Source organism: Spermophilus citellus (assembly GCF_964194105.1).
Source record: "Spermophilus citellus genome assembly, chromosome: 10".
Lineage (NCBI taxonomy): Eukaryota > Metazoa > Chordata > Mammalia > Rodentia > Sciuridae > Spermophilus > Spermophilus citellus.
Window position 1 is genome coordinate 77,124,232 of NC_138197.1, and position 27,056 is coordinate 77,151,287.

General features: G+C 41.1%; 1 protein-coding gene across 3 annotated transcripts; it reads right to left on the reverse strand.

The window, feature by feature from the left end:
* Window positions 1-565: 565 nt before the first annotated feature.
* Window positions 566-26,266, reverse strand: RNF41 (ring finger protein 41). 3 transcript variants are annotated; one of them, XM_081309648.1, is made up of 8 exons: window positions 26,054-26,266; window positions 21,889-22,085; window positions 20,327-20,411; window positions 11,600-11,712; window positions 4,372-4,643; window positions 3,188-3,323; window positions 2,730-2,833; window positions 566-1,907 (listed from the first exon to the last, which is right to left on the reverse strand). In XM_081309648.1, exons 4-8 carry the CDS (start codon window positions 11,687-11,689, stop codon window positions 1,556-1,558), a joined length of 954 nt encoding a protein of 317 aa, XP_081165774.1. In that variant the 5' UTR covers window positions 11,690-11,712; window positions 20,327-20,411; window positions 21,889-22,085; window positions 26,054-26,266; the 3' UTR covers window positions 566-1,555. The 3 variants fall into 3 exon arrangements, with proteins under 3 accessions (XP_081165774.1, XP_081165773.1, XP_081165772.1); XM_081309647.1 differs by lacking the exon at window positions 20,327-20,411 and having other exon boundaries at window positions 26,084-26,265; XM_081309646.1 differs by lacking the exon at window positions 20,327-20,411 and having other exon boundaries at window positions 26,054-26,265.
* Between the last annotated feature and the right edge of the window lie 790 nt (window positions 26,267-27,056).

The window sequence follows — 27,056 nt, forward strand, 5'->3', positions numbered from 1 at the left end:
TTTTCTTGGTACTAGAGACTGAACCCAGGGTATTCTACCACTGAGCCAAATCTCCAACCCTTTTATATATATTATATATATATATATATATATTTTTTTTTTTTTTAATTTTGAGACAGGGTCTTGCTAAGTTGCAGAGGCTGGCCATGAACTTGACATCCTCCTTCCTTAGTTTTTTAAGTAGCTAAGACTACAGATGTGCTTCATTGCACCCAGCAGATGGATGCCTTCAAAATTAATATTCTAAATCCAGGGTTTTACAATAAGACCCTAAAGGGCTGGAAGCAAATTTCTTCAGGGGCACAGGCATTGATGTTGTGTGTCACATCCATCATGGGAGTAGAGGAATAACTCCTCATCTCAGATAGGTTATGGAGTGTCAGAGCAGGTATAAATTCAGTCAAGGACTCCCTTGGCTCCTCCTATGTTAAAGCCAAAGGTTGTGCTGAAAAGGAAAAATATAAAACAGACTCCTCCCTGTCCCACCCTATCCAGAACCCCCATAATACGAACAACAAAAGAAAAGTTTTTAAGTTTTGTTGATATTTTTTTTTTCCTTTCTTTAAAAAAAAAAAAGTAAATAAATTAAATTGCCAGCAATGTGGCTGGACTAGGAAGTGGGGTAGTCATAACCAGGCCATTCTTTTTTTTAAAAAAGGGGGGAGGGGGACAGATGTGATTTGTGAAATATAAACAAACAACAGCCAAAGGAAATTTATCAAAATAACTAACTACAATCACAGGTCTAGAGAGGGGTGTATGGAACTATTATGGGCATGACACAAGAGGCAGTATCTACCTGACTTCAGCAAAAGCCAGAGAGCAGCTTCTTGCTGAGCACATGAACCTCAACAGTCAAACCCCTACCCCAAACCCTGTCATTCCTAATTATGAAAAAGTGGAAAACAGAGCTCATCTGGAAATTTCCAGCACTCCAACCTGTGCACCTGCAGACCCAGCAGGAGCCTGCACCTTTAAGGTGGGCTGAACAGGGATGTGCTTGGCACAGAGGTCCAGTCTTCCCCTAAGGGCTATCAGTGACGGCCAATTACTGGCTTATTTACTTCTAGGGTTTTGGATCCACCCTTACCTTTTCTTCTAGATGTCTGTTCCTCAGAGCTGCCCTATAAATGCTGCTTAGAATCAACAAGCCAGCCTGCTCTGATTCCCTGGTTTTAGAGTACAGGGATGATTAGCAATTCCTCATTCCAGCCTGATCCTCTAGGGAAAATAAATCTCTTTGTGCTTTCTGAAAATACCTGGAACCAGGGACCCTAGGCAGGAAAATACATAGGTGGGGACTTTCCCACCCATGCTGAGAATTAACAGACATTTTAGGGGAAGAAATATGGCAAAAGGCAGGAATCTGGGTTTCTCCCCTGAAAGGCTGAGCAAAGTGCTCCAGGGCCCTTCAGTGCCAGAACAGCAGGGAGATGTGTGGCTCAAGTGTAAGCCGAGGCATTAAGGAGAGTGGGGAGGACGACTCAAGGCCCAGCTGCTGGAGTGATGGGGTTTTCCCGATTTCCATCTCTTCCTCATAGCTGGTCGAACTCTCCTATATCTCCTCCACGCCATGAGCAAATATCATGACAAGCCCTGGCTCCTGCACCATGTCATCACCCATATGCTGATTTTCACAGGCCATAACAACAACAGCCTGCTTGCCAGGGATGCGCTTGGCCACGTAGTTCTCATAGTAGCGCCGGTTCATCTGTCTTGTCTCTAGTGTGGCCAGACCCTGGGGCCAGCTTCGTTCGTGGGCATTTTCAATCAGCTCGTTGACAATAGAGGCAGGGCAGCCACTCTCCACCAGGGAGCGCTTGATTACAGCCTGGAGCACAGCATCTGGGGTCGAGATCATCCCTCCCCAGCGGGTCACTCTGGCCGGCTGCAGGGAGTTTACCCACCTGTGTGAAAGGGGTTGGTGGTGGTCATTTCAGCTCATCACCTTTCTCTACTTTGGCTTTTTTTCTTAAGAGGAATGACCACCCAATCTGCAGTTAGCTAGCCTCTATTCTTCCTTCTCCTTCCAGTACTGGCTCAGAAACCCCAAATCTTTCCCTAGATGATCACATCCAAGTCACCACAAGTTACTCACCAATTAAATTCCATGAGTCTACACTATCCTTGAATTTTCTTTGAAATCCCAAATGCTTAGCACATATAGTGCCTAGCACGCAGTAGGTGCTCAACAAATGTTTATTGATTCCTCTATACTGTGTCCCCGCTAGGCACTATTGCCCTATATATATCAATTCACACTTACATTTAGTCTATGAACTGTATAGCACTCCAGAACTGAAAGGGATCTTAGACTTCACTTGTTTTTGCGGCATTTTAGATCACTTTCCTGGATTTGTACTCTCCCTCTTCTTCTCTGGGTTGTAAGCTACCTGAAGACAGGGATAATATCTTCTATTTCTTTTTGGCCCTCTTATGACTCCACAGCTTTTAAAACAGGGCTTTGTTCTTGGTGGTACTCACCTAGTTCTGGAAAAACTGCATCCTTGGGCAGGATTCCCTGTCCATCCACCCAAATGAATAAGAGATCCTGTCCTGGAATTGAGGGTTATCCTCTTCTCCTCTGCCTTTGTCCTTCACCCAAATCTGAGAAGCAGTGGCCCTGGCCCAGCTTTCTTACTGCCCTCCTCTGCCACTCCCGTTATTCCTCCTTTCAGGCTTTGGTGCCAGGACGTGGAGTCTGACTCCATATCCTGAGTGACACTCACTCTAGGATCTCGTTGTATTCAATCGTCTCCTCCAGGTTCTGAAGGTTGGGGTTGACACTGCGGATTGCACGCATGTATGCCTTTAACAGCTGGATGTCTCGCTTCTGTTGGAGGGAAGGAGAACCAGGGATGATAGTTTAGGCAGACAAGATCTGAGAACCAAGGCAACTGAAAGATCTGAGAAACATGAGACTGTTAGCTTCAGGAAAACAAGAATAGGAATATCTCATTTCCAGCTGTCTCCCTAATGCTTAGCAAAGTGCCTTTACAGAGAAGGCATCTGATAAATGTTAGGTGAATAAATGACATGAAGGGATGAAGGGAAGTCAAATACCCACTTACCAGGGCTCACAAGCACAACCACAAATCCATGTGTTCACAGTGGTGTCTGTCACCCACAGGCATGCAGTTATTTGAATATGAGGCAAATGTTCTACCCCATGTTCTCTGAGCCCTACCTGTTCTGCCAGCTGGTGTTTATGTTCAGCTGACGTCTTCTCCAGCTCTGCAATACGTGTCTGCTGCTGCTGTACCACGGAGCGCAGGTGCTTAATGCAGTTGTGGTTTGGCAGCTCATCTTTGGGCATCTCCAGGCTGCAGTCCAAAGTGGGGAAAGAGCAGAACAGGCCCTTTCAATGGGTCATGTAGGCAAATGGCCTATTCTGGCAGAAAATTGATGAGTGGGATATCTCCTACCCCAGATACCTAACATTCATTTCAGGCCTTCCTTTGTTTATTCCATTAACTTTCTTCCCCCAGACTTCTTCCTTCCCCTTTGCTCTACTTTATCTGAATTTCTTTCATCCTTTAAGATATAGTACTATGGGGATTTTTTCCTTTTCTTTTTTTATTATTTTCTTGTGACTTTAATAGCCACTCCTACTTAGTATGGCCCTCCTAAACTGAGAGGGGGATTTCTAGGTACATAAACCACCATGTTAAAACTGAGTACAGGGAAGCAAGAAAGGTAAAAGCCAGGACAAGAAAAGACAAGAGTGTTTTATCAATCATATGTTTTTTTTCTCCTATAGATTCTGCCTGTGCACTTATTTATTCTGAGAAATCCTAGATTCACTGCCCCTGCTATCAGCATTTAATCAAATATTTCTACCTCAAAAAAAGAAAAAATAGGGCAGAAGAGAGAAGCCTGGAAATTACAGCAGTCAGCCTGACGAATAGAAAGCATTATGAGCCTGAAAGGGAAAAATAAAGTAAATCAATTTTTAGTGTTATCACCTAGATTGCTGAATTGCTGTCCTCTTATTAAAACAAAAACAAAAAGATCATACTTAGAAAGCAGCAAGAAAGTGAGATTTGGGCTGGGGATGTGGCTCAAGCGGTAGTGCGCTTGCCTGGCATGCGTGCGGCCCGGGTTCGATCCTCAGCACCACATACAAACAAAGATGTTGTGTCCGCCGATAACTAAAAAATAAATATTAAAAAAAACTCTCTCTCTCTCTCCCTCTCTTTAAAAAAAAGAAAAAAGAAAGAAAGTGAGATTTGGGGCAGAGAACCGAGAAGGTCAGGTATGTCTGTGCCTACATGCACAGAAAACCTCCTTAGCAAGTGGGCAGGGCATCCAGATGCAGGAACAGAAATGAGAACCCCTTATCAGTGTAGGGCAGAGGGGAAGGAATCTCACCCGCAGCCCTGTTCACAGGTCACAGGCCGCTTTGGGTTGTGCTCACAGTCACTGAGGTGAGACATGAGGTTGTCAAGACGGACAACAGCACTACAGCCAAACACAGCGTTGTCACAGGCAATCTGCAGCTTTGACAACATGTTCCGCATGATCCGAGGTACTGGGCGCAGGTGGGCAACTGTCACAACGCTACGGTCTACTGGACACGTCTGCTGCTGAGAGAACCACTGGGTGATGCAGGCGTTGCAGAAAGCATGCTCACAGTGAGGTGCCTAAGAAGAGAGAACAGAGGAAGAGGGACACAAGGAAATTAGCAGGAGCTAAGAACCTGGATATAACTACAAAAACAACTGAGCCTTTGAAAAGCTTCTAGAACCAAAGGTCCCTAGGGTCACAGCAAATTACAGATCTACTATGGGCAAGGCATTTTGGGATCAGGCTTAAGATATATTTCCTGTGCTCAGGAATACAAATGGGAGTCGGGTGCAGTGGTGCACGCCTGTAATCTCGAGTTCAAAGCCAGCCTCGGCAAAAGCAAGGTGCTTAGCAACTCAGTGAGACCCTGTCTCTAAATAAAATACAAAATAGGGCTGGGGATGTGGCTCAGTGGTGGAGTGCCCCTGAGATCAATCCTTCGTACAAAAAAAAAAAAAAAAAAAAAAAAAATACAAACTGCTCAATAGGTGTAGTGGTGCACGCCTGCAGATACTTGGGAGGCTAAGGCAAAAGCATCAACAATTTAGTGAGATCCTATCTCAAAATAAAACTAAAAAAAGGGATTGGGATGTGGCTCAAGGGTTAAGCACTGCTGGGTTCATTCCCTGGTTCCAAAAAATAAAAAAATAAAAATAAAAAACCAAACAGGTTGTGAGACAAGACAAACAAGTAAAAAGTTATATAACAATAAGAGATATAAATAACATTCCAGGACAATAGGAGATGACATAAGACAATTATTGTCAACTGGATTGCACATATAATAATTGGCAAATAAATAAAGACCAGAGGAGGGTGAGATCTTTCCAGACTAGGTCAATCATAGCAGATTATTTATGGAGAAGCCAAAATTTGATATGAATCTTGAAGGATGATTCAGATCACAGATCTGGAGAAGAGGGAGAAAAGATTTACTGGTAGAGGATCAGTATAAGAGAACAGAACAAGAAATGCTGGGACTCCTGTTGAGAAGTAAGAAACCTCTCTACATAGATCGAAGTTGTTATTTTATATAAGAAGGCTGACCTTAGGAGTCGCCATGAGTCCCAACAGACACACTTAAACTCCTAAACAGGGCCTTAGTTTTCTATAAATTACTGAATATCTTCTAACTGGATTTCCTACTCCTACCTTGGCCCTCCCCCAAAGACTTTTAATTAATTTATTTATTTTGAGATAGGTCTCACTGTGCTGCCCAACCAAGCCTTGAACTTGCAACTCTCCCACCTTAGCCCTCCCAGTAACTGATATTTACAGGTAAACACTGCACCTGGTTACCCCCTTCCCTTTATAATCCATTCTGCATTTAACAGCCAGAATAAGCATTTAAAGATGCAAAACCCCAACTGTGGTGGCACATGCTTATAATCCTCGGGAGGCTGAGGCAGTAGGATCTTGAGTTCAAAGCCACCCTCAGCAAAGTGAAGAGGTAAGCAACTCAGTGAGATCCTATTTTTAAATATAATACAGAATAGGGCTGGGGATGTGGCTCAGTGGTCAAGTGCCCCGAGTTCAATCCCCAGTAACCAAAATTAAAAATTAAAATGCAAACCAAACCATATCATTTCCATGCTTAAAAATTTACAATGGGACTGGGCACGGTGGTGCATGCCTATAATCCAGTGGCACAGGAGGCTGAGGCAGGAGCATCTCAAGTTCAAAGCTAGCCTTGCAACTCAGCAAGGCCCTAAGCAACTCAGCAAGAACCTATCTCTAAATAAAATACAAAATAGGGCTAGGGATGTGGCTCAGTGGTCAAGTATCCTCCCCCAAAAATATTTACATTGGAGGCTCCACAATAGAGCACTTGCCTAGCACACATGAGCCTCTAGGTTTGATCCTCAGCACAACAACAACAATAAATTTCTTTCCACAGTTTCCCACTGTACTTAAAATAAATCTAAACTCCTACTTAGGACCTATAAAACTCTGCCTAATCTGGGCCTCTGTCTCTGACTCTCACCTTATGCCATATTCCCAGCAATGTTCAGGCCATTTTGGCTTTCTCTCTGTTCCTTGACCATACCAGCTCATTTCTGCCCCAGAACTTTGTGTATGTGCACATGTATGAGAGTGGAGAGCAGGGAAGGAAGGAGGAGAAAGGGAGGGGGAAAGGAAGAGAGAGACAGGCAGACACAGACACACTAGAGATTGAACCCAGGGGCGCTTTACTACTAAGTTACATCCCCAGCCCGTATTTTTATTTTTTATTTTGATGGGGTCTTGGTAAATTGCTCAAGCTGGCCTCAAACTTGTGATCCTCTTGCCACAACCTCCTAAATCCCTGGGATTACAGGCATGTTTCATCACATCCAGCTAGAACCTTTCTTTTTATTTTTCTTAATATTTATATATTTTTTAGTTGTAAATGGACACAATACCTTTATTTTATCTATTTATTTTTGTGTGGTGTTGAGGATCAAACCCAGGGTCTCGCATGTGCAAGGTGAGTGCTCTGCTGCTGAACCACAACCCCAGCCCCTAGAACCTTTCTTTTACTGCTACTCTGTGCTTAAAATTAATGCCTTCCTGCAGATTGTAACATGAAAGCCCCTTATCATTCAGGTCTTGGTTCAACTATCAACTCTTATCTATTTATTTATTTACTTATTTTTTGTGGTGCTAGGGATTAAACCCAGGGCCTTGTGAGTGCAAGGCAAGCACTCAGGCAACTGAGCTACATTCCCAGCCTCCTCTTTTCTCTTCTTTTTTCTTTTTTAGAGCATCATAGTTATACATAATAGTTGGGTTCATTTTGATAAAATCATACATGCAAGGAACTTGATTTCAATTCCCATTCCCCCGTTTTCCTCTCCTCCTCCCTTTCCCCGTCTCCCCCCGTCCTCTACTCTACTGGTCTTCCTTTTGCTCCTTTATTTATTTATTTTTGATAGGTACTTTCTACATATACATTACGCTGAAATTCCCTTTGATACATTTATATATACACATAACATGATTTTGTTAGAGATATTCCATATTTCCTCCCTTTTTCCATCCTTCCTTGCTCTCTCTTATTCATCTTCTACTCCTCTGATAAAATATTTATTTATTTATATATTTATTTATTTTTAAAGAGAGAGAGAGAGAGAGAGAATTTTTTTAATATTTATTTTTCAGTTTTTGGCGGACACAACATCTTTGTTTTTGTTTTTTTGTTTTGTTTTGTTTTTAAAGAGAGAGTGAGAGAGGGGGGGGGAGAGAGAGAGAGAGAGAGAGAGAGAGAGAGAGAGAGAGAGAGAGAGAATTTTTTTTTAATATTTATTTTTTAGTTCTCGGCGGACACAACATCTTTGTTGGTATGTGGTGCTGAGGATCGAACCCGGGTCTCACGCACGCCAGGCGAGCCGCTACTGCTTGAGCCACATCCCCAGCCCCTACAACATCTTTGTTTGTATGTGGTGCTGAGGATCGAACCTGGGCGGAATGCATGCCAGGCGAGCGCGCTACAGCTTAAGCCACATCCCCAGCCCTGATAAAAGATTTATGATATCTGATCCCCAACTCCCACTGCCTTCTTTCTCTTACTTTGCTTTATCTACCACATATGACAGAAAATATTCAAACCTTGATTTTCTGACTCTGGCTTATTTCACTTAGCATGATGTTCTCCATTTACCAGCAAATAGCATTATTTCCATCTTCTTTATGGCTAAAAGTCCACTGTGTATATATACTTGATATATATATTTCCTGATTCACTCATCTACTGATGGGCATCTTGATTGATTCCATAATTTGGCTATTGTGAATTGCAACTCTCACCTCTTCAATGATTATCCTAATTCAAACCCACCAATGCTACAGAAGTGTACAGAATGAGCAACCTTTTGTAGAGTTGTATACTCCCCCAATACATCTATTTTTTTTTCTATCTAATTAAGTTTATCTTTTTATTACTGACTTGTAAGAGTTCTTTGTCAACTCTAGATACAGGTTCATATTAAATACACAGATTTAATGGATACAAGTTCTTATTAAATACACAATTCCAACACATCTATCTAAATACTGGAGGGATACCAAATAATTTTTTTTTTTTTTTGAGAGAGAGAGAATTTTAATTTTTTTTTTTTTTTTTAGTTTTCGGTGGACACAACATCTTTGTTTGTATGTGGTGCTGAGGATTGAACCAGGGCCGCACACATGCCAGGCGAGCGCACTACCGCTTGAGCCACATCCCCAGCCCCCAAATAAATTAATAAAAATAGGTAGACAGGGACAAGGACAGAAGTGAGAATTCTCACTATTTTTTTTTTTTTTTTTTGGTACCAGGGATTAAACTCAGGGGTGATTAACCACTGAGTCACATCCCCGTCCCTTTTTTTGTGTATATGGTGCTGGGGATTGAACCCAGGGCCCTATGCATGTGAGGCAAGCACTCTACCAACTGAGCTATATCCCCTTTTGTTTTATTTTGAGATAGGGTCTTGATAAGCCACTTAGTGCCTCACTAAGTTGCTGAGGCTGGTTTCAAACTTGGAATCCTCCTGCCTCAGCCTCTAGAATTGCTGAAATTATAAGTGTGTGCCACCATGCCCAGCCATCTTTTTATACTATTTTTATTTCTTTTTTTTTTTTTTTTTTTTGTGGTACCCAGGATTAAAGGGATTGAACCCAGGGCCTTGTGCTTGCGAGGCAAGCACTCTTATCAACTGAGCTATATCCCCAACCCACTATTTTGATTTCTTAACCATATAAACGTAATACCTATTCCAAAAATAAATAAAGAGCTGGGGGCTGGGGTTGTAGCTCAGTGGTAAAGCACTTGCCTCATACATGTGAGGCACTGGGTTCAACCCTTAGCACCACATAAAAATAAATAAAACAAAGATATTGTGTCCATCTACAAATAAAAAAATTTTTTTAAATATTTTATTTTGGTTAACAAGTGATGTGGATAGCAACAGAATGTGATGGACATCATTATCCAAAGTACATGTATGAAGACACAAACTGGTGTGAACATACTTTATATACAACCAGAGATATGAAAAATTGTGCTATGTATAACAAGAATTGAGCAACCTTTTGTATAGAGTTGTTTTCCACTATCATTTATTTGAAAAATCAATTAAAAATATTTTGTTTTAGTTGTAGTTGGATACAATACCTTTTTTAAAAAATTTATTTTATTATTATATGGTGCTGAGGATCAAACCCAGCGCCTTTTGTGTGGGCTAGGTGAGTGCTCTACTGAAGAGCCACAACCCCAGCCCCTAAAAAAACATTAAAAAAAAAAAAAAAAGAGCTGGGAGTATAGCTCAGTGGTGGGAGTATGCTTAGCATGTACAAAGCCCTGGGTTCTAGCAACAAAACAAAACCAAAAAACCAAACAACTGCGTGCAATGGCATACGCCTGTAATTCTAGTGACTCAGGAGGCTGATGCAGGAGGATCACAGCTACAGACCAACCTAAGCAACTTTGAGAGACCCTGGCTGAAGATAAAAAAAAATTAAAAGGATGGAGGATATAGCTCAGTAGGAAAGCATACCTGGTTTCAATCTTAAGTACTACAAAACCAAACAAACTATGGCATGGCATTGACATCCTTAGCAGGGGCCTTCACCCTTGGAAATATGCCTAGTATCACAAAGGTTGCCTCCCCTGCTCCTTAGAAGGTAAATCTTAGAGGTGGATAGATGGTTTCTAACTAACACTCACCTCTTTATAAGTGTCTTGCTTCAAACGACACCAACAGAAAACAGACAAGGCCCTGTCAGAGAGGGAAGGGAACCCGACACACCCCATGATCTCTGGACATCATAAGGATAGCTCACTCCACACCTATCCAATATGTCTCTAATAGCAGTAGGCTGCGAAGACCTAGAAAGGGGATAGTCAATGGAGGGCTGCTTTTGGAAAGTAGTCTGAATTTTATTCAGCTCAACCATATGTGCTTCTTTGGATGACTGGAAACTGGAGAAAAATAATCAACTCAAAGGCTCAAGGGGGAGTCCCTGGGAGTTATATAAGCAGTAAATATGAGACCTCACTGACTGGTGTCCTTGTTTGGAAAATGGGATTAGTTGGCTGGGAGTGACAGAGGATTAATTGGTATTTACAGAATGAGGGTAATAAGGATCATGTAGGATGATGTCCCATGAATGCAACAGTTAAGGAATCACCTTACTCATATTTAACTGGTAATACTAAACTTCTTCTCAAACTTGCCCTAAGAAGGTATGAGTGACTCTGGTTGGGCAAGGCTAGCAAAAAAATAACCTACTGATGCCAACAGCTTTCATGTCAAATTGCAGAATGCATGGCTGTACAAAAGTTTATCTATTTAATAGATCCCTGGAAGAAACCATCAGTAAATGTAGTTCCCACTTCCTATGTGTTAATAAAAGAGGTCTACAGAGAGACTAGCTGATTATCAGGAACACTACATCATAAAAATTCAGAGAGAACTTATCAGGAGTCCAGAAGGTCAAGCATGGAAAGGAAGATGAATCTGGTCACAGTTCCTGCAGACAAGAGGCAGTTACGAAGCCACTGCCAGAAGAAACAAACAGTTGGGTAACAAAAGCACACACTGCCTCAGTGATCTCAACTACTCAAGAGGCTTAAGTAGAAGGATCCTAAATTCAAGGCCAGCCTCAGCAACTTAAGGAGACCCTGCCTAAAATAAAGTAAAGGCTGGGGATTGTAGATCAATGGTGGAGCACTTGCCTAGCATATGCAAGGCCCTGAATTTGATCCTCAGAATCATAAAAGTAAAAAAGAAGAAAAAACAAGCTACTGACTATTTTACAGCAGAAATATCTTAGAGCAACCTTATAAGAAAATCTGAAGCAGGGGATCTATGGCACCCATCTCTGGACAGACTCTGGAACGCCCTATTATTCTTGGAGCCACCACTGCTCCTCTGTACCAAACCTCTATTAAGGTTGAGGAGGGGAAGTAAAACATAGTGACTTCCCCCATGGATTCCATTCCTCATGAACATTTTCTACTAGTTCCACTGCTACCTCTTGCCCTACTAAACCCACCATGCAACCAACTCACCTGTACTGGCTCCTCCAAGACTCCACTGCAAATAGGGCAGATAAGATCTTCGTCAACATCCCCCTGGAAACGGGTTACATCATACCCCATGTCTCATCACTGAAACCCAGATCCTGGAAGAAACAATAGAGAAAAAAGAGGCCAGTTCAGAAAGTCTACCACAATGTGGTGAAAATGAACTCATTGCCAAGATTAATTCATTTATCCAACAAATATTTATTAAGAGTCTAATAAGTACCAGTAATTTAGGGGAAAAAAATAAAAGCTGACATAAGAAATTTAATTTAAGGGCTGGGGTACAGCTCTGTGATAGAGTACTTGCCTAGCATGAGCGAGGTCCTGGGTTCAATTTCCAGCACCAGGGGGAAAAAAAAAGGAAGAAGGATAAAGTGGATAGAGGCCTTGAAAGGTCAAGTACAAGCACAAGTACAGCACTGTGTTAAGTCAAAATGAACTGGATTCACATGCTTACTCTTACAAATTAGCTGTATAGCACAGGGACAGCTACAAAACCTTCCTAAGCCTAAATTGTTGAGCTGCCATAACTTGCAATCTTAAATGCTCCAAAATCCAAAACTTTTTGAGTACTACAAATGGAAAATTCCATACCTGATCCCATGTGATAGGTCACAATTAAAACACAGTTACACTAAAGATATATATAATGAGCTATGCCAATCATGGTGGTACATGCCTGTAATCTCAGCAACTCAGGAAGCTGAGCTAGGAAGATTGGAAGTTCAAGGACAGGTTGGGCAACTTATGGAGAACCTGTCTCAAAATCAAAAGAGCCGGGGATGTAGCTTAGTGGTCCAGCACCTCTGGGTTCAAACCCCAGTATAGGGGGTGGAAAAGAAAGATATTAGGTTTGGGATATATGTATATAAAATAAAAACAAATTTCATGTTTAGATTTGGTCCCATCCCCAAGATGTTTCATTGTACACATGAAAACATTCCATAATCCAATTAAATTCAAAATCCAGAAATTTGGGTCCCAAGCATTTTGGATAAGGGATGCTCAACCTACACTTGATTAAAAGTTCCTTTAAAGTATGAATTCATGTCCCTTTCTATATTCAATGTAGTACTGAAGCCCAATTACTTACATAAAACAAATCAATAAAGTGTTTGGTGTTTTTTGTTTTGCTTTGATTTGTTTCGGTCTGGTACTAGGGATTGAATCCAGAGTTCTTTAATGCTAAACTATATCCCAGATCTTTCTCTTTTCATTCTGAGACAGGGTCTTGGCTAAGTCACCCAGACTGGCCTCAAATTTGTGATCCTCCTGCCTCAAACTACAAATTACAGGCATGCCCCACTATGCTCAGTTTAAATGTTGCTTTAACTGGGAGCTTCACAGTAACGATGATACAATGAACTCCTATTTATTTTGCCTATCTAGTATCCTGGTTTTTTTGTTTGTTTGTTTGTTTTTTTAGTTATGCATGGACACAATATCTTTATTTTTTAATTATTTTTATGTAGTGCTGAACACGTGCAAGGCGAGCGCTCTACCACTGAGCCACAACCCCAGCCCCTAGTATCCTGTTTTCTTAAATAACACTACAATTTTCTTTTAGGAATCATACCATGGTTCCAATGGACATGTGGCCCAAACCAAGACGGTGAGACTATTGCCAAGAACCTTTACTGGTACTATCAAGAAAGCCCTTCCCTGGGGTCACAGTTGACAGGATGAACCACCCAGAGTAGCTGGGGATCATCTCTGCCATTAGCTTGCTTATAAGAATGAAGGGCTTGTGACATAGCTCAAAGGTACAGAACTTATCTAGCAGGCCCTTGGTTGAATGCTCAGGACCACAAAAAAAAAAAAAAAAAGGTTGATATAAAGTAAGAAATCATATTCATAATTTTCATAATATTCAGTAAAGTCCTGGATTCTGCATTGCCTAAAGCACAATCGCCACCCCCCACCATTTGGGATGGGTACTAGGGATTGAACCCAGAAGTTCTTTACCACTAAACTACATCCCCAGCCCTTTTTCTTCCTTATAGGAAGACAGGGTCTCATTAAATTGCCGAAGCTGGCCTCTACCTTGTAATCTTCTTATCTGAGCCTCCAAAGTTGCTGGGATTATAGTTGTGTGCCACTGTACTAGGCTAAATTTATATATTTTAACTTTTTTGTATGGTGCTGGGGATTGAACCCAGGGCCTCACACTTGCTAGGCAAGTACTCTACCTTTGAGCTATATCCCCATTGTCAATGTTTTAACTTTATTTTGATGATTTCAGATTTACAGAGAAGTATTAAGAACAGTACAAAGAATTTCCATATCCCCTTCATCCAGATATCCAAATACTAACATTTTACATGTATTTTATAGTTTGCTATATATATATACATATTTAAATTTTTGGGGGGCTAGGTGCAGTGGTGGTGCCTGTAATCCCAGTGGCAGGGGATGTGGCTTAGTGCTTGAGTGCCCCTGAGTTCAATCTCTGATACTGGAAAAAAAAAAAAAAGTAGAAGAAAATCCTGGAGAAAAGGGGCTCATAAAAGTCAAAGAGGAGCTAGGGATGTAGCTCAGTGGTAGAGTGCTTGCCTAGCATGCAAGTTGCAAAAGGCCCTCAGTTCAATCCACAGTGCCAAAAACACACAAACAAAAAAAAATAATCAGAAAAAAAAAAAAAATCATTTGCGCTTTTAACCAGACAAGGTGGCGCACACCTGTAATCCCAGCAAGTTGGGAGGCTGAGGCAGGAGGATCTTGAGGTCAAAGCCAACACCAGCAATTTATCAAGACCCTAAGCAGCTTAGCAAGACCCTGTCTCAAAATAAAAAATAAAAAAGGGATAAGAACATGGCTTAGTGGTTAAATGCCCTGGGTTCAATCCCCAGTACCAAAAAAAAAAAAAAAAAAAGGCTGCAAATGTAGCTCAGTGGTAAAGACCCCAGGATCAAAACCAGTAACAATAATAATTAGTGCCTTTAATGCACTAGATAAAAACCTGCAGATGATACATATCACAGTTATGAGGTCACTGCAAAATAACACATGTAAAGTATGCCTCCATGTGTGCAAAAAAAAAAACCCAATATATATGTGTGCACATGCTTATATGAGTTTGGAACTCTCCAAAGGATACACAGGAAATTGCTAACAGTGTTTGCTGCTGAGAAGCAGGGACTAAGGCATAGAGATAAGAGGGGAATTTTAATTTTTCTATTTCTCTATACCCTTGGAAATATTTGTTTGTGTGGTATTCACATTTCAATTATATCTAGAATTATATTAAATTGTGAAAGAATGTATAGAAAATATTTACTTCATGTGTCATGTGCTATATATGTCATGTGTGGCATATAAAATACACACATGTTAAGATATTATATACTATAGCAAGGCCTAGAAAAAAATGTACTCTTGCAAGAAAAGGTTGATACAATTGAATTATGACATAAACTTGGTAAATATACTAAAAAGTATACACTCTTCTATCTAACAATTCTACCTAGAGAAACTTATCCTAAGGAAGTAATTACCCAAGGGTACAAAAAGAAATGAATCTAGTTGTCTATTTAAGCGCTGTGTATAATAGCAAAATATCAGAAATATCATAAATAGTGAGAATTTCTTAAATCCATAAAATTGAATATCATGTAGCATTCATATGACTTATAATTATTTCTCATCAGTAACATTTACTTAACATTTATTGTTTATATAATTATTTACAGATATCTTATATGCCATAGTTCTATTTTTGTTTAAAAACAAAAATAGGGGCTGGGGATGTGGCTCAAGCAGTAGCGTGCTCGCCTGGCATGCGTGCGGCCCGGGTTCAATCCTCAGCACCACATACCAACAAAGATGTTGTGTCCGTCGAGAACTAAAAAATAAATATTAAAAATTCTCTCTCTCTCTCTCTCTCTCTCTCTCTCTCTCTCTCTCTCCTCTCTCACTCTCTCTTTAAAAAATAAAAAATAAAAACAAAAATATATTCATTCTCATTCCAGTCATAATGGCAATTATCAAGAATACAAGCAACAATAAGTATTGGCGAGGATGTAGAGAACAAGGTACCTTCACACATTGCTGGTGGGACTGCAAATTGGTGCAATCACTATGGAAAGCAATATGGAGATACTTCAGAAAACTTGAAATGGAACCACAATTTGACCCAGCTATCCCACTCCTTGGTTTATACCCAAAGGACTTAAAATCAGCATACTACAATGACAACAGCCACATCAATGTTTACAGCTGCTCAATTCACAGTAGCTAAACTGTGGGACCAACCTAGATGCCTTTCAACAGATGAATGAATAAAGAAAATGTGGGGGCTGGGGATGTGGCTCAAGCGGTAGCGCGCTCGCCTGGCATGCGTGCGGCCCGGGTTTGATCCTCAGCACCACATACTAACAAAGATGTTGTGTCCGCCGAGAACTAAAAATAAATATAAAAAAAAAAAAAAAAGAATAGTTTAAAAAAAATGTGGTACATATACATAATGAATATTACTCAGCTTTAAAGAAGAATGAAATTATGGCATTCGGAAGTAAATGGATGGAACTAGAGAATATCATGCTAAGTGAAATAAGGCAATCCCAAAAAACCAAAGGCTGAATGTTTTCTCGGATAAGGAGATGCTGATCCATAGTGGGGTGAGCGGTGGGTAGGGAAGAATGAAGGAACTTTGGTTTGTGTACAGGGGAAAGAATGGAGAGGTGGGGCTGTGGGGATGGGAAGGACAGTAGAATGAGACAGACATTATTACCCTATATACACGTACGATTACACTACTGGAGTAACTCGGCACCATGTATAGCCAGAGGAATGAGAAGTTGTGCTCCATTTTTGTACGTTATGTCAAAATGCATTATAATGTTATATACAACTAATTAGAAAATAAAAAATAAAAATTTAAAAAATGTATATATATATTTATATGCTGTGTATACACATTTATATTTTCTTTTTTTTGTAGGGGTTAGTAACAAGGGACTGAACCCAGGAGCATTTTAACACTAAACTACATCCCCAACACTTTTTTATTTGAGACAGATTCTCACTAAATTGCTGAGGCTGGCCTTGAACTTGTGATCCTTTTGCCTCAGCCTCCTGAGTTGCTGGGACTGCAGGCATGTACCACCATGCCTGGCCACATCTATATTTGAAAACATCTCAAAGAATATCTATTATACAAGCCATTTTTAAGTATACATTGTTAATACTTTTAATTTCATTCTCAGATTTGCTTTTAGTTTTTCTTACTTCTTCTACAATGATTTTTTTATTGTTATTTTTATGGTGCTGAAGATCAAACTTGGAATGATCATGTTTTATATATACTATTAAACAATAAAGAAGACAACAATTATCGAATATTACTACGTGTTTGGCACTATTTTAAGCATTTTTGGAATATTAGCTCATCTAATCCTTATAACAACTCCATGAGGTCAATACTATCATTATTCACATTTTACAGATGAGTAACACAGGTGCAAAGGTTAAAAAGCCTATCCAAAATCATACAGCTAACTGGTGTAAAGCCAGATTCAAACCAGGTGGACTGGCTGAGAATGAAGCCTTTTTTTTTTTTTTTTAAATATATTTTTTTAGTTGTTGATAGACCTTTTTTTAATTTATTTACATGTGGTGCTGAGAATTGAACCCAGTGCCTCACACATGCCAGGCAAGTGCACTACTAAGCCACAGTCCAGCCCCTCAGAATCAAGCCTTTTAACCATTATACTTAACTGCCTCCCCAAATGAAAAATGCAATTTGGGGCTGGAGTTATGGCTGAGCGGTAGAATGCTCGCCTAGCACATGAGAGGCCCTGGGTTCAACCCTCAGCACCACATAAAAATAAATAATAAAATAAAGGTATTGTGTCAATAAAGGTATTGTGTCCAATTACAACTAAAATATAAATATTTTTTAAAAAGGGGGGGCTGGGATTGTGGCTCAGCAGTAGAGTGCTCGCCTAGCACATGTGAGGCCCTGGGTTCGATCCTCAGCACCACTTAAAAATAAATAAATAAAATAAAGATATTGTGTCCAACTACAACTAAAAAAAAAAAAATTAAAAAAAAAAAGAGAAAGAAAGAAAAATGCAAGTTGCCAAAACAGTATGCGTACAATGGCCCATTTTTATAAAAACAAATTTTAGGGGCTGGGGATGTGGCTCAAGTGGTAGCGCGCTCGCCTGGCATGCATGCGGCCCGGGTTCGATTCTCAGCACCACATACCAACAAAGATGTTGTGTCCGCCGAGAACTAAAAAATAAATATTAAAAATTCTCTCTCTCTCTCTCTCTCTCTCTCTCTCTCTCTCCTCTCTCACTCTCTCTTTAAAAAAAAAAAAACAAATTTTAAAAGGAAAAGTCATATAGGTAAATATTTTTTAAAATCTGGATGCTGGAGCCTTTTTTTTTTTTTTCCCCTTTTTGGTATCAGGGATTGAACCCAGGATTGCTTAACCACTTAACCACTGAGCCACATCCCCAGCCCTTTTTTTTTTTTTAAAGCAGAAGCTAACTTTTTTTTTAAAATATTTATTTATTTATTAGTTATTGGCGGACACAACATCTTTGTTTGTATGTGTATGTGGTGCTGGAGGATCGAACCCGGGCCGCACGCATGCCAGGCGAGCGCGCTACCGCTTGAGCCACATCCCCAGCCCCCCCCAGCCCTTTTTTTTATGTGTGTGATGCTGGGTGCTCAGGGCCTTGTGCATATGAGGCAAGCACTCTACAAAATGAGCTACATCACAGCCCCCCAGCCCTTTTTTATATTTTATTTTGAGACAAAGTCTTACTAAATTATTTAAGGCCTCACTAAGTTGCTGAGGCTGGTCTCTCAAACTTGCAATCCTCCTGCCTCAGCCTCTTCAGCCGCTGGGATTACAGGCATGCACCACCATGCCCAGCTTGCTGGGAGTATATTTTAGATCTAGGTTGTACATTTATGCAAAATTTGAGTTTTAAAACAATAAGTTATCCTTAGCAAGTTGTGAAAATTAATATTACCTTTTTTTCTTTTCTTTCCTGAGGCAATGTAGAAAACAGGCCTAAAGTTTGTATTGTGCTTCATTACTGTCATTTTAAATCAATGTTAATGATAATGTCTTAAAGAAATCAAGTACTGAAAATTATATGAATTGGGTTTCAGAAGATCCCACATCCCCCCAAAAAACTTCCCTCAATTGGTGCACAGATAGAGAAAGTGGGTAGAAAGCCATCAGCCAAGTATTAAGAATTAAAAGGTTCCCATATAAAGTCAGGGTTTAGATAACTCTGTAGAGATGCTAGTCACAGTTGTTTTTAAATCTGACCACATCCCTACACTTAGTTGTCTGGAGATTTTCCTACTTTATCCTTCTTCCTGTACCTGTACCCTTTCTGAGGTGTAGCATTAAGAATTAATGGGCCAGGGGCTGGGGATGTGGCTCAAGCGGTAGTGTGCTCGCCTGGCATGTGCGCAGCGCTGGGTTCAATCCTCAGCACCACATAAAAATAAAATAAAGATGTTGTGTCCGCCGAAAACTAAAAAATAAATATTGAAAATCTTTCTCTCTCTCTCTCTCTTTAAAAAAAAAAAAAAAATTAATGGGCCAGGTGCAGTGGTACACACATTGTAATCCCAGCAGCTTGGGAGGTGGAGGCAGGAGGATCACGAGTTCAAAGCCAGCCTCAGCAATTTAACAAGGCACTAAGAACTGAGACTCTGTCTCTAATAAAATACAAAATAGGGGTAGGGATGTGGCTCAGTGGTCAAGTGTCCCTGAGTTCAACCCCTGGTACCCCCTTCAAAAACAAAGAGTTAATGGAAACCAGGCACAGTGGTACACACCTGTAATCCCAGCAGCTTGGGAGGCTGAACAGGAGGACCACAAGTTCAACACCAGCCTCAGCAGCTAGGTGAGACCCTAAGCAACTTAGTGAGACCCTGTCTCTAAATAAAATACAAAATAGGGCTGGGGATGTGGCACCATGGTTGTTGAGTGTCTCTGGGTTCAATCCCCAGTACCAAAAAAAAAAAAAAAAAAAAACTAATGAGAAGGGCTGCAATTATAGCTCAGTGGTAGAGTGCTTGTGTGCTTGCCCAGTATGTGTGAGGCACTGGGTTTGATCCTCAACATCACATATAAAATAAATAAGTAAATAAATAAATAAATAAAGGTGTATTTAAAAAGTCAATAGATGATGTCTAAAATTTTAAAAAGAAAAAAAAAGAATTAATGGGAAATTCACATTTCTAATCTGGTTAGGGTATTCCCTATTCCTCACCTATGAGAAACAAATGTTGATATGGGTATACACAATCTTTTTTTTTTTTTAGAGAATTTTTTTTTTAAATATTTATTTTTTAGTTCTCGGCGGACACAACATCTTTGTTGGTATGTGGTGCTGAGGATCGAACCCGAGCCGCACGCATGCCAGGCGAGCGCGCTACCGCTTGAGCCACATCCCCAGTCCGGGTATACACAATCTTGAAAGTCAGTTCTCTGATTTGGCTTTGTCCTGTCCCTAGGCACAATGTAAATCTGATAGGTTAGGCTCATTTGACTATTCCTTCAAATCTCTGAAACTTCCAACACAGCTACTGGCTGACCCAGAGGCCAGTCCAGTTATTATTCCAATAGGGAAGCCTCAGAAAAATTCAGCTGCTTATCACCCTGGAGCAAAAGGCCTAGTAAAATGGCAACCACAAGAACCTCAAGAGTCACAACTAGCAGGGCACAGTGGTACACACCTGTAATCTCAGCTCCTTGGGAGTCTAAAGCATGAGATCGCAGGTTCAGCAATTTAGCAAGGCTCTTAAGAAACTTCATGAGACCCTGTCTCAAAATAAAAAAAAATTAAAAAAGGAAGGAATGGGGACTTAGCTCAGTGGTCAAGCATCCCTGGGTTAAATCCCTAGTCCCCCCTCCTCCAAAAAAAAAAGTCTTGGAAGAGTTCACTCAAACCAGGTAGGTGACCTGAAGTAGCACCGAGGTATCTCTTTCAGGCTTATAAAAGTTTGCCAATCTCTGATTTAAACATCTTAATCCAAATTGAAAACTGCATTCTAGGGGCTGGGGATGTGGCTCAAGCAGTAGCGCGCTCCCCGGGTTCAATCCTCAGCACCACATACAAACAAAGATGTTGTGTCCGCCAAAAACTAAAAAATAAATATTAAAATAAAATATTCTCTCTCTCTCTCACTCTCTCTTTAAAAAAAAAAAAAAAACACAAACCTGCATTCTGAGTCTCCTATTTTGCAAGCTAGAATCAAACCAGACTATGTTACTTACTTCCTCTGCATTACACCAGAATTTCTCCATTCTTGGTCACCACTGTTCTTGTAAGAATGCAAGAGATTTATCATACCCCTTCTTACACTTTTTTTGGGGGGGTACTGAGGATTGAACTCAGGTCACTTGACCACTGAACCACATCCCCAGCTCTATTTTGTATTTTTTTTAGAGACAGTGTCTCACCGAGTTGTTAAAACATGATGTATAACATGAGATATATATATGCAAAAAAAAAAAAAAAAAAAACAAGATGGTGTGGGCTAATCAAGGAAATATGACAGTAGTGGTTCATGCTGTTAATTCCAGCAACTTGGGAGGCTAATGTAAGAGAATTGCAAGTTTGAGGACAGCCTCAACAACTTAACAAGGCCCTAACAACTTAGTGAGACCCTGTCTCAAAATAAAAAATAAAAAGGTCTAGGGATGAAGATCAGTGGTAAAGCACCCCTTGGTTCAATCCCAATACTTAAAAAAAAAAAAAAAAAAAATCACAGAAAGTGTTCTATAGAAAGAAGTTTTAGGAATCAGGTTTGTTTTGTTGTTGTTGTTATTTAGGAGGGGTACCAGATACTGAACTCAGGGGCACCAGATACTGAACTCAGGGGCACCTAAGCACTGAGCCACATCCCCAACCCTATCTTCCTATTTTGTGTTTTATTTAGAGACAGGGTCTCACTGAGTGACCTGCTTTCGCTGAGGCTGGCTTTGAACTCATGATCCTTCTGCCTCAGCCGCTGAGTCACTGGTGTGTGCCACTGCACGCGGCTAGGAATCAGGCTTTTTTTTTTTAGAGATTTTTTTTTTTTAATATTTATTTCTTAGTTCTCGGCGGACACAACATCTTTGTTGGTATGTGGTGCTGAGGATCGAACCCGGGCCGCACGCATGCCAGGCGAGCGCGCTACCGCTTGAGCCACATCCCCAGCCCAGGAATCAGGCTTTTAAGAGCAATAGGAACCCCAACTGGCAGAGAAAAGAGGTGAAGCCTGGAATGGGATTTCAAATCAAGGCTCCTTACCTTTCAAGTGTTGGGGGGCAGGTTCCCTGTTCACAAGGCTCCAACCCCCTGATGCCTCCACTCAGTACCACTCAGGAGATGCTCCAAGTAACCCATCTTGTTGGCTATTCTCCAACTGAGTCTTCCTTCCTAGTGACAAACTCCATCACCAACGGATGGATGTAATGTCACAATCAGATGTCACAATCAGGAGCACTCTATTAATAGGAACAAGGAAGAGAAAGGTGAGTCAGGGGAACTACCTCCATTGGCATGAGACTGGATAGACTTGGATCTGATCAAGAGTTAGTTGGGAAGAATGAGACAACTCCTTTAAGGACTACGGGTTTCAGTACAAGGTAGAGCTCATGAGCTAAGGAATCAAACATATAGTCCAATAGATTCAAACATAACTGGGAGAGAGGAAAAGGACAAGAAAGAGAAGAGCAGTTGGTGATTAAAAAAAAAAAGAGGGCTGGGGATACAGCTCAAGCGGTAGCGTGCTTGCCTGGCATGTGCAGGGCGCTGGGTTCGATCCTCAGCACCCACCACATAAAAATAAAATAAAGATGTTGTGACCACTGAAACCTAAAAAGTAAATTAAAAAAAAGAAAGAAATTAAGAAAAAGGATTCTTTTGTTCAGCACACCTAACTAGAAGTAATGTCAATGATTCCAAGTCCGTGATTATATAATACAGAGAGTCATAATACCAGATGTATTCAGTATGATGCTTTCATGTTTTAAATGTTTTCACATACTTATTTCATGTTCAAAGAATTCTAGTCCTACCCTTTAATTGGAAATACTACTTCAGACAGAGATGCTCAAGAATGTTGGTACATGTGCAATTCTACTTCCTAAGTCAGGAAATATTCTTGAAGGGACTGGCCTTTAAATAAAATAAAATAGGCAGTAAGGAAATTATTCCAGGGTGGGCAACTCAGAAGGCTGAAGAGCAGTAAAATTAGGGTGACCAGACTCTCACCTTTACAAGAATGGACTCAAACAGAAAAGATAAAGGTGATTATGAGATCTACTCAACTATTTTCAGGGGAATAACAATTATTCAAACTTATTTCCTCACTAATATGTGTCTATTAATAATTTAAGGACTGTGTTGGGATAAAATAGGATGATGACTTTAAAACATAATACTTTAAAGGAAAAACACAAAAAACAAATTTAAAAAAACATAATACAGGGGCTGGGGATGTGGCTCAAGTGGTAGCACGCTTGCCTGGCATGCGTGCGGCCCGGGTTCGATCCTCAGCACCACATACAAACAAGGATGTTGTGTCTGAAAAAATAAATATTTTTTTAAATTTTTTTTTTATTGGTTGTTCACAACATTACAAAGCTCTTGACATATCATATTTCATACATTAGATTGAAGTAGGTAATGAACCCCCAATTTTACCCCAAATGCAGATTGCAGAATCACGTCGGTTACACATCCACAATTTTACATAATGCCCTATTCGTAATTGTTGTATTCTGCTACCTTTCCTATCCCCTACTTGAAAAAATAAATATTAAAAAAAATTCTTTCTCTCTCTCTTTAAAAAAATAAAATAAAATAAATTAATTAATTAAAAAAAATAATACAAAGTCCACTTCATCTCTTTTTAAAAAATATTTTTTAGTTGTTGGATACCTTTATTTTATTTATTTATTGTTTTTATGTTGTCCTGAGGTTCAAACCCAATGCCTCACACATGCCAGGCAAATGCTTTACCACTAAGCCACAACCCCAGCCCCACCGCTTCATCTCTTGAGTCTGGTACATATGTTCAATAATGTTCCATGCTCATTAGCCACAGTGTGTTTTGCTCTTCCTTCCTTCCTTTCTTTTCTTTCTTTTTTTTTGTAAAGGGGACTGAACCCAGGGACTTTACCATTGAGCCACATCCTCAGATCTTTTTATTTTTTGAGACAGAGTCTTGCTAAATTGCTTAAGGCCTTAATAAGTTGCTGAGGCTAGCTGCACACATGTGATTCTCCTACCTCAGCCTCCGAGTTGCTGGGATTATAGATGTGTGTTCCACCAAGCCCAGCTTTAGCACATATTTTTAAATTAATCAGAATAATAAAGGTACCATGCCAGACACACTTTCTCTTGCCTGTGGTTCAGCTGGGGTTGGGAGGTGTTGGTATTTCTCTCTACTTTCCTTTCCCACCCTTAATACAGAAAAGGGTATCATATTTCTTCCATTTTGATGATATCCCCATTTCCCAATAAAATGCATTTGTACCTCAAGAAATGCTTCCATAGGGCTGAGGTTATGGCCCAGAGGTAGGGTGCTTGCCTAGCATGTGTGAGGCACTGGGTTCAATCCTTAGCACCATATAAAATAAATAAATAAAGGTACTGTGTCAACCTACAACTAAAAAATAAACATTAAAAAAAAAAAAACTGAGGTTGTGGCTCAGTGGTAGAGCACTTGCCTAGCATGCCAGAGGCATCGGGTTCAATCACCAGCACCACAAAAAAATAAACAAATAAAATAAAGGTACTGTGTGCATCTACAACTAAAAAATATATTAAAAAAAAAAAAAGGATTTCCATGCCAGGTGTATGGTGCATGCCTGTAATCCCAGCAGCTCAGACGCTAAAACAGGAGGATTGCAAGTTCAAAGCCAGCCTCAGCAACTTAGTGAGGCACTAGGCGAGTCAGTAGAGACCCTGTCTCTAAATAAAATACAAAATAGGGCTGGGGATGTGGCTCAGTGTTTGAGTGCCCCTGAGTTCAATCCTGGTACCAAAAAAAAAAAAAAAAAAAAAAGAAGAAGAGAAATGCTTCCAGGAACCAGTACTATGGCTATGCTCAAGCCTCCTTCAAGTGACAAGTTCCAGACTCAGAAAGCAAACAGTTGCTCACACTCAGAAAACCAATCCTACTTCAATACCCCACTGGGTAGAACAAAATGGGGTTTTTCAACAGAGTGGACAACAGAAGTCAGAAGACTTGGATTCTGGTCCTAGTTATGGAGCAACCAACTGGACAACTTTGAATAAACTATCTAACCCTTCTGTAGTTTTCAGTTTCCTGAACTGTCAAGTACAGAAAATGATACCTGCCCTAACTACCTTATATACTGTCCTACAAATCAAATGAGAATTCGAAAGTATACTTAATACTATTATCCTCATGTAAGGTATTATTTGTAGAAATATTATGGCAAAATAGATTTATAATGAGAGCTAGAGGAAATGTTTGGAAAAACTTGTTCCTTCTTTTCAATTACTGGGAACTAGGCCAGGCCACAGGGTCAACTGGACACATAGGGTAATAACACTTTTGCATCACTCATATTCCCTCACTAGCCCACTCCATTCCTACTTGCTGGAAGACTATCAGTATGCAACACCATCAGCCTATTGTCAGACTCGAAAACCATTGTATAGGAAGGAATAAGACTTGCATAGATCATTCTCCAAAAATCGAGACCTCAGTAATAGCCTCATTTGCTGTCAGATGAAATGTTTCTTAATGGGGAAGATATCTGTCAATCCCTCAGGCAAAAAAAGCTTTCACCCCTCTTGGCTTCTGGCTTCTTCTTCAGCCCCCAGTTCCCCACTCCTCAATATCCCTGCGTCCTAAATTGGGGTAGGGTTTATGGTGTGTGAAGAGGTTGCGTGAAGCGTGCATGAAGACCAGGCTGCAAACCATGGGCAAAGATATAAGGAATGTGAGAATCCTTCGCGGAAGACTGGGAGAGGAAAAGGAGCTGGGAAGGAATGAAAGACACAAGACTGCCAAAGACAAGGCATGGGAGAGGAGCCAAGCTATTGCGCTTTGAGGGCGGAGGTTCAGGTTCCGCCGCCCCTGCTGAGGCTGGCCCCCCGAACGTTCCCTTCCTTCCCTCCAAGCCTGTCAATCATTGCCCATTTAAACACCACGCTGTTCTCCCCGGGTCCGCTCCTCCCAGTCCTCCGGCTGGCTCAGACCCCCTCCCTCACATAAGACTCCCCTACTCCAGAGCACCTCCCCCAGCAACACAACCTCCAGAGCCCCCTTCTCACCTCCCTACTCCTTCCCAAGGCTGCCCTCTTCCTTCATTTTTCATCTTTACTTCACCCCTCCTCCGGAACCCCAGTATCTAGAACCAATACCCCTGGGACTTCGCCCCTTCCCCTCCCACACCCGGGTTTAGGTGAAAACTCGCGCAGGCGCAGTACGCACCACCCTGGACGCAGTCTGGGCTCTCCGTACCCGGGCCTGCCAGGAGTTGAGGCCGCAGCGGCCACAGGATAGCCCCGGTGATGAGTCCCAGCCTTTCCCGGGAGGGGAAGGGGAAGGGGAAGGAGAAGGAGGGGAAAGAAGGTTCCGACTACTCGTCGCTGTCTCAGAAGGATCCTTTACCCCGCCCACTGCTGCTACGCAACCTGGCGGAAGCCCGTCACCAAGCCCCGCCTCTTTGTTTAACTCGAGCGCGACTAGAAGCTGTGAGCAGCCAACGAGGAGCAACGGAGGCTAGCCTGGCGTCCCCTCTAGACCGGAAGTGCTCGTGGTCCCAGCTCGGACTCTATAGCCTTTTGGGAGGAACGACTCTAAGTTCTTCACGGTGTTAAAGTCCGGAGCGAGTCTGAAGTTGACTGCCCTAGAAGGCGACAGTTCGCCTTGGAGGGGCGCAGGTCTCTTGTATTCTAGAGCGGATGCGGAGTGACGCGACATCGTGGGGGGCGGCTGGCCTGCAGTGTGATCTGCCATCCTCCAGGCCCCTCTCAGTTTCCAGAACCGTGGTCAGCATCCCTGAGCCTCCTGAACCTGTGATTCATAATCATGGGAATGGATACTGCAGTTAACAAGGCAGCGGTGGGGTGGAGTGTCTCCCCACAAACCTTTGATCTAGGGATGCTCAACTGGTTGTCCTCCTCTCCCAGCCATACTCCTGCCCTATTCACGAAGGCTCAACAAACACTCGTAGAATACCCTGAAACACTAAGGAGAGAGAAGAGAGAGACGATGTCCCTCTTCCTATGGCGTAGTTAATTTCCTTAGTTTGCAGCACCATGGTTGGGAATGTGGGAGTTCCGAGGGAAGTTATAGAGGAGTTTAAAGCACACTATGCGAAGGTAAGGGATTAATTTAACTAACTAAGGCATTACAATTACAGGACTTCTTAGGCTAATCTGGTATTAAATAGTATTTGTTATGGATATTCGCTAAGCAAATGGTAATGTAC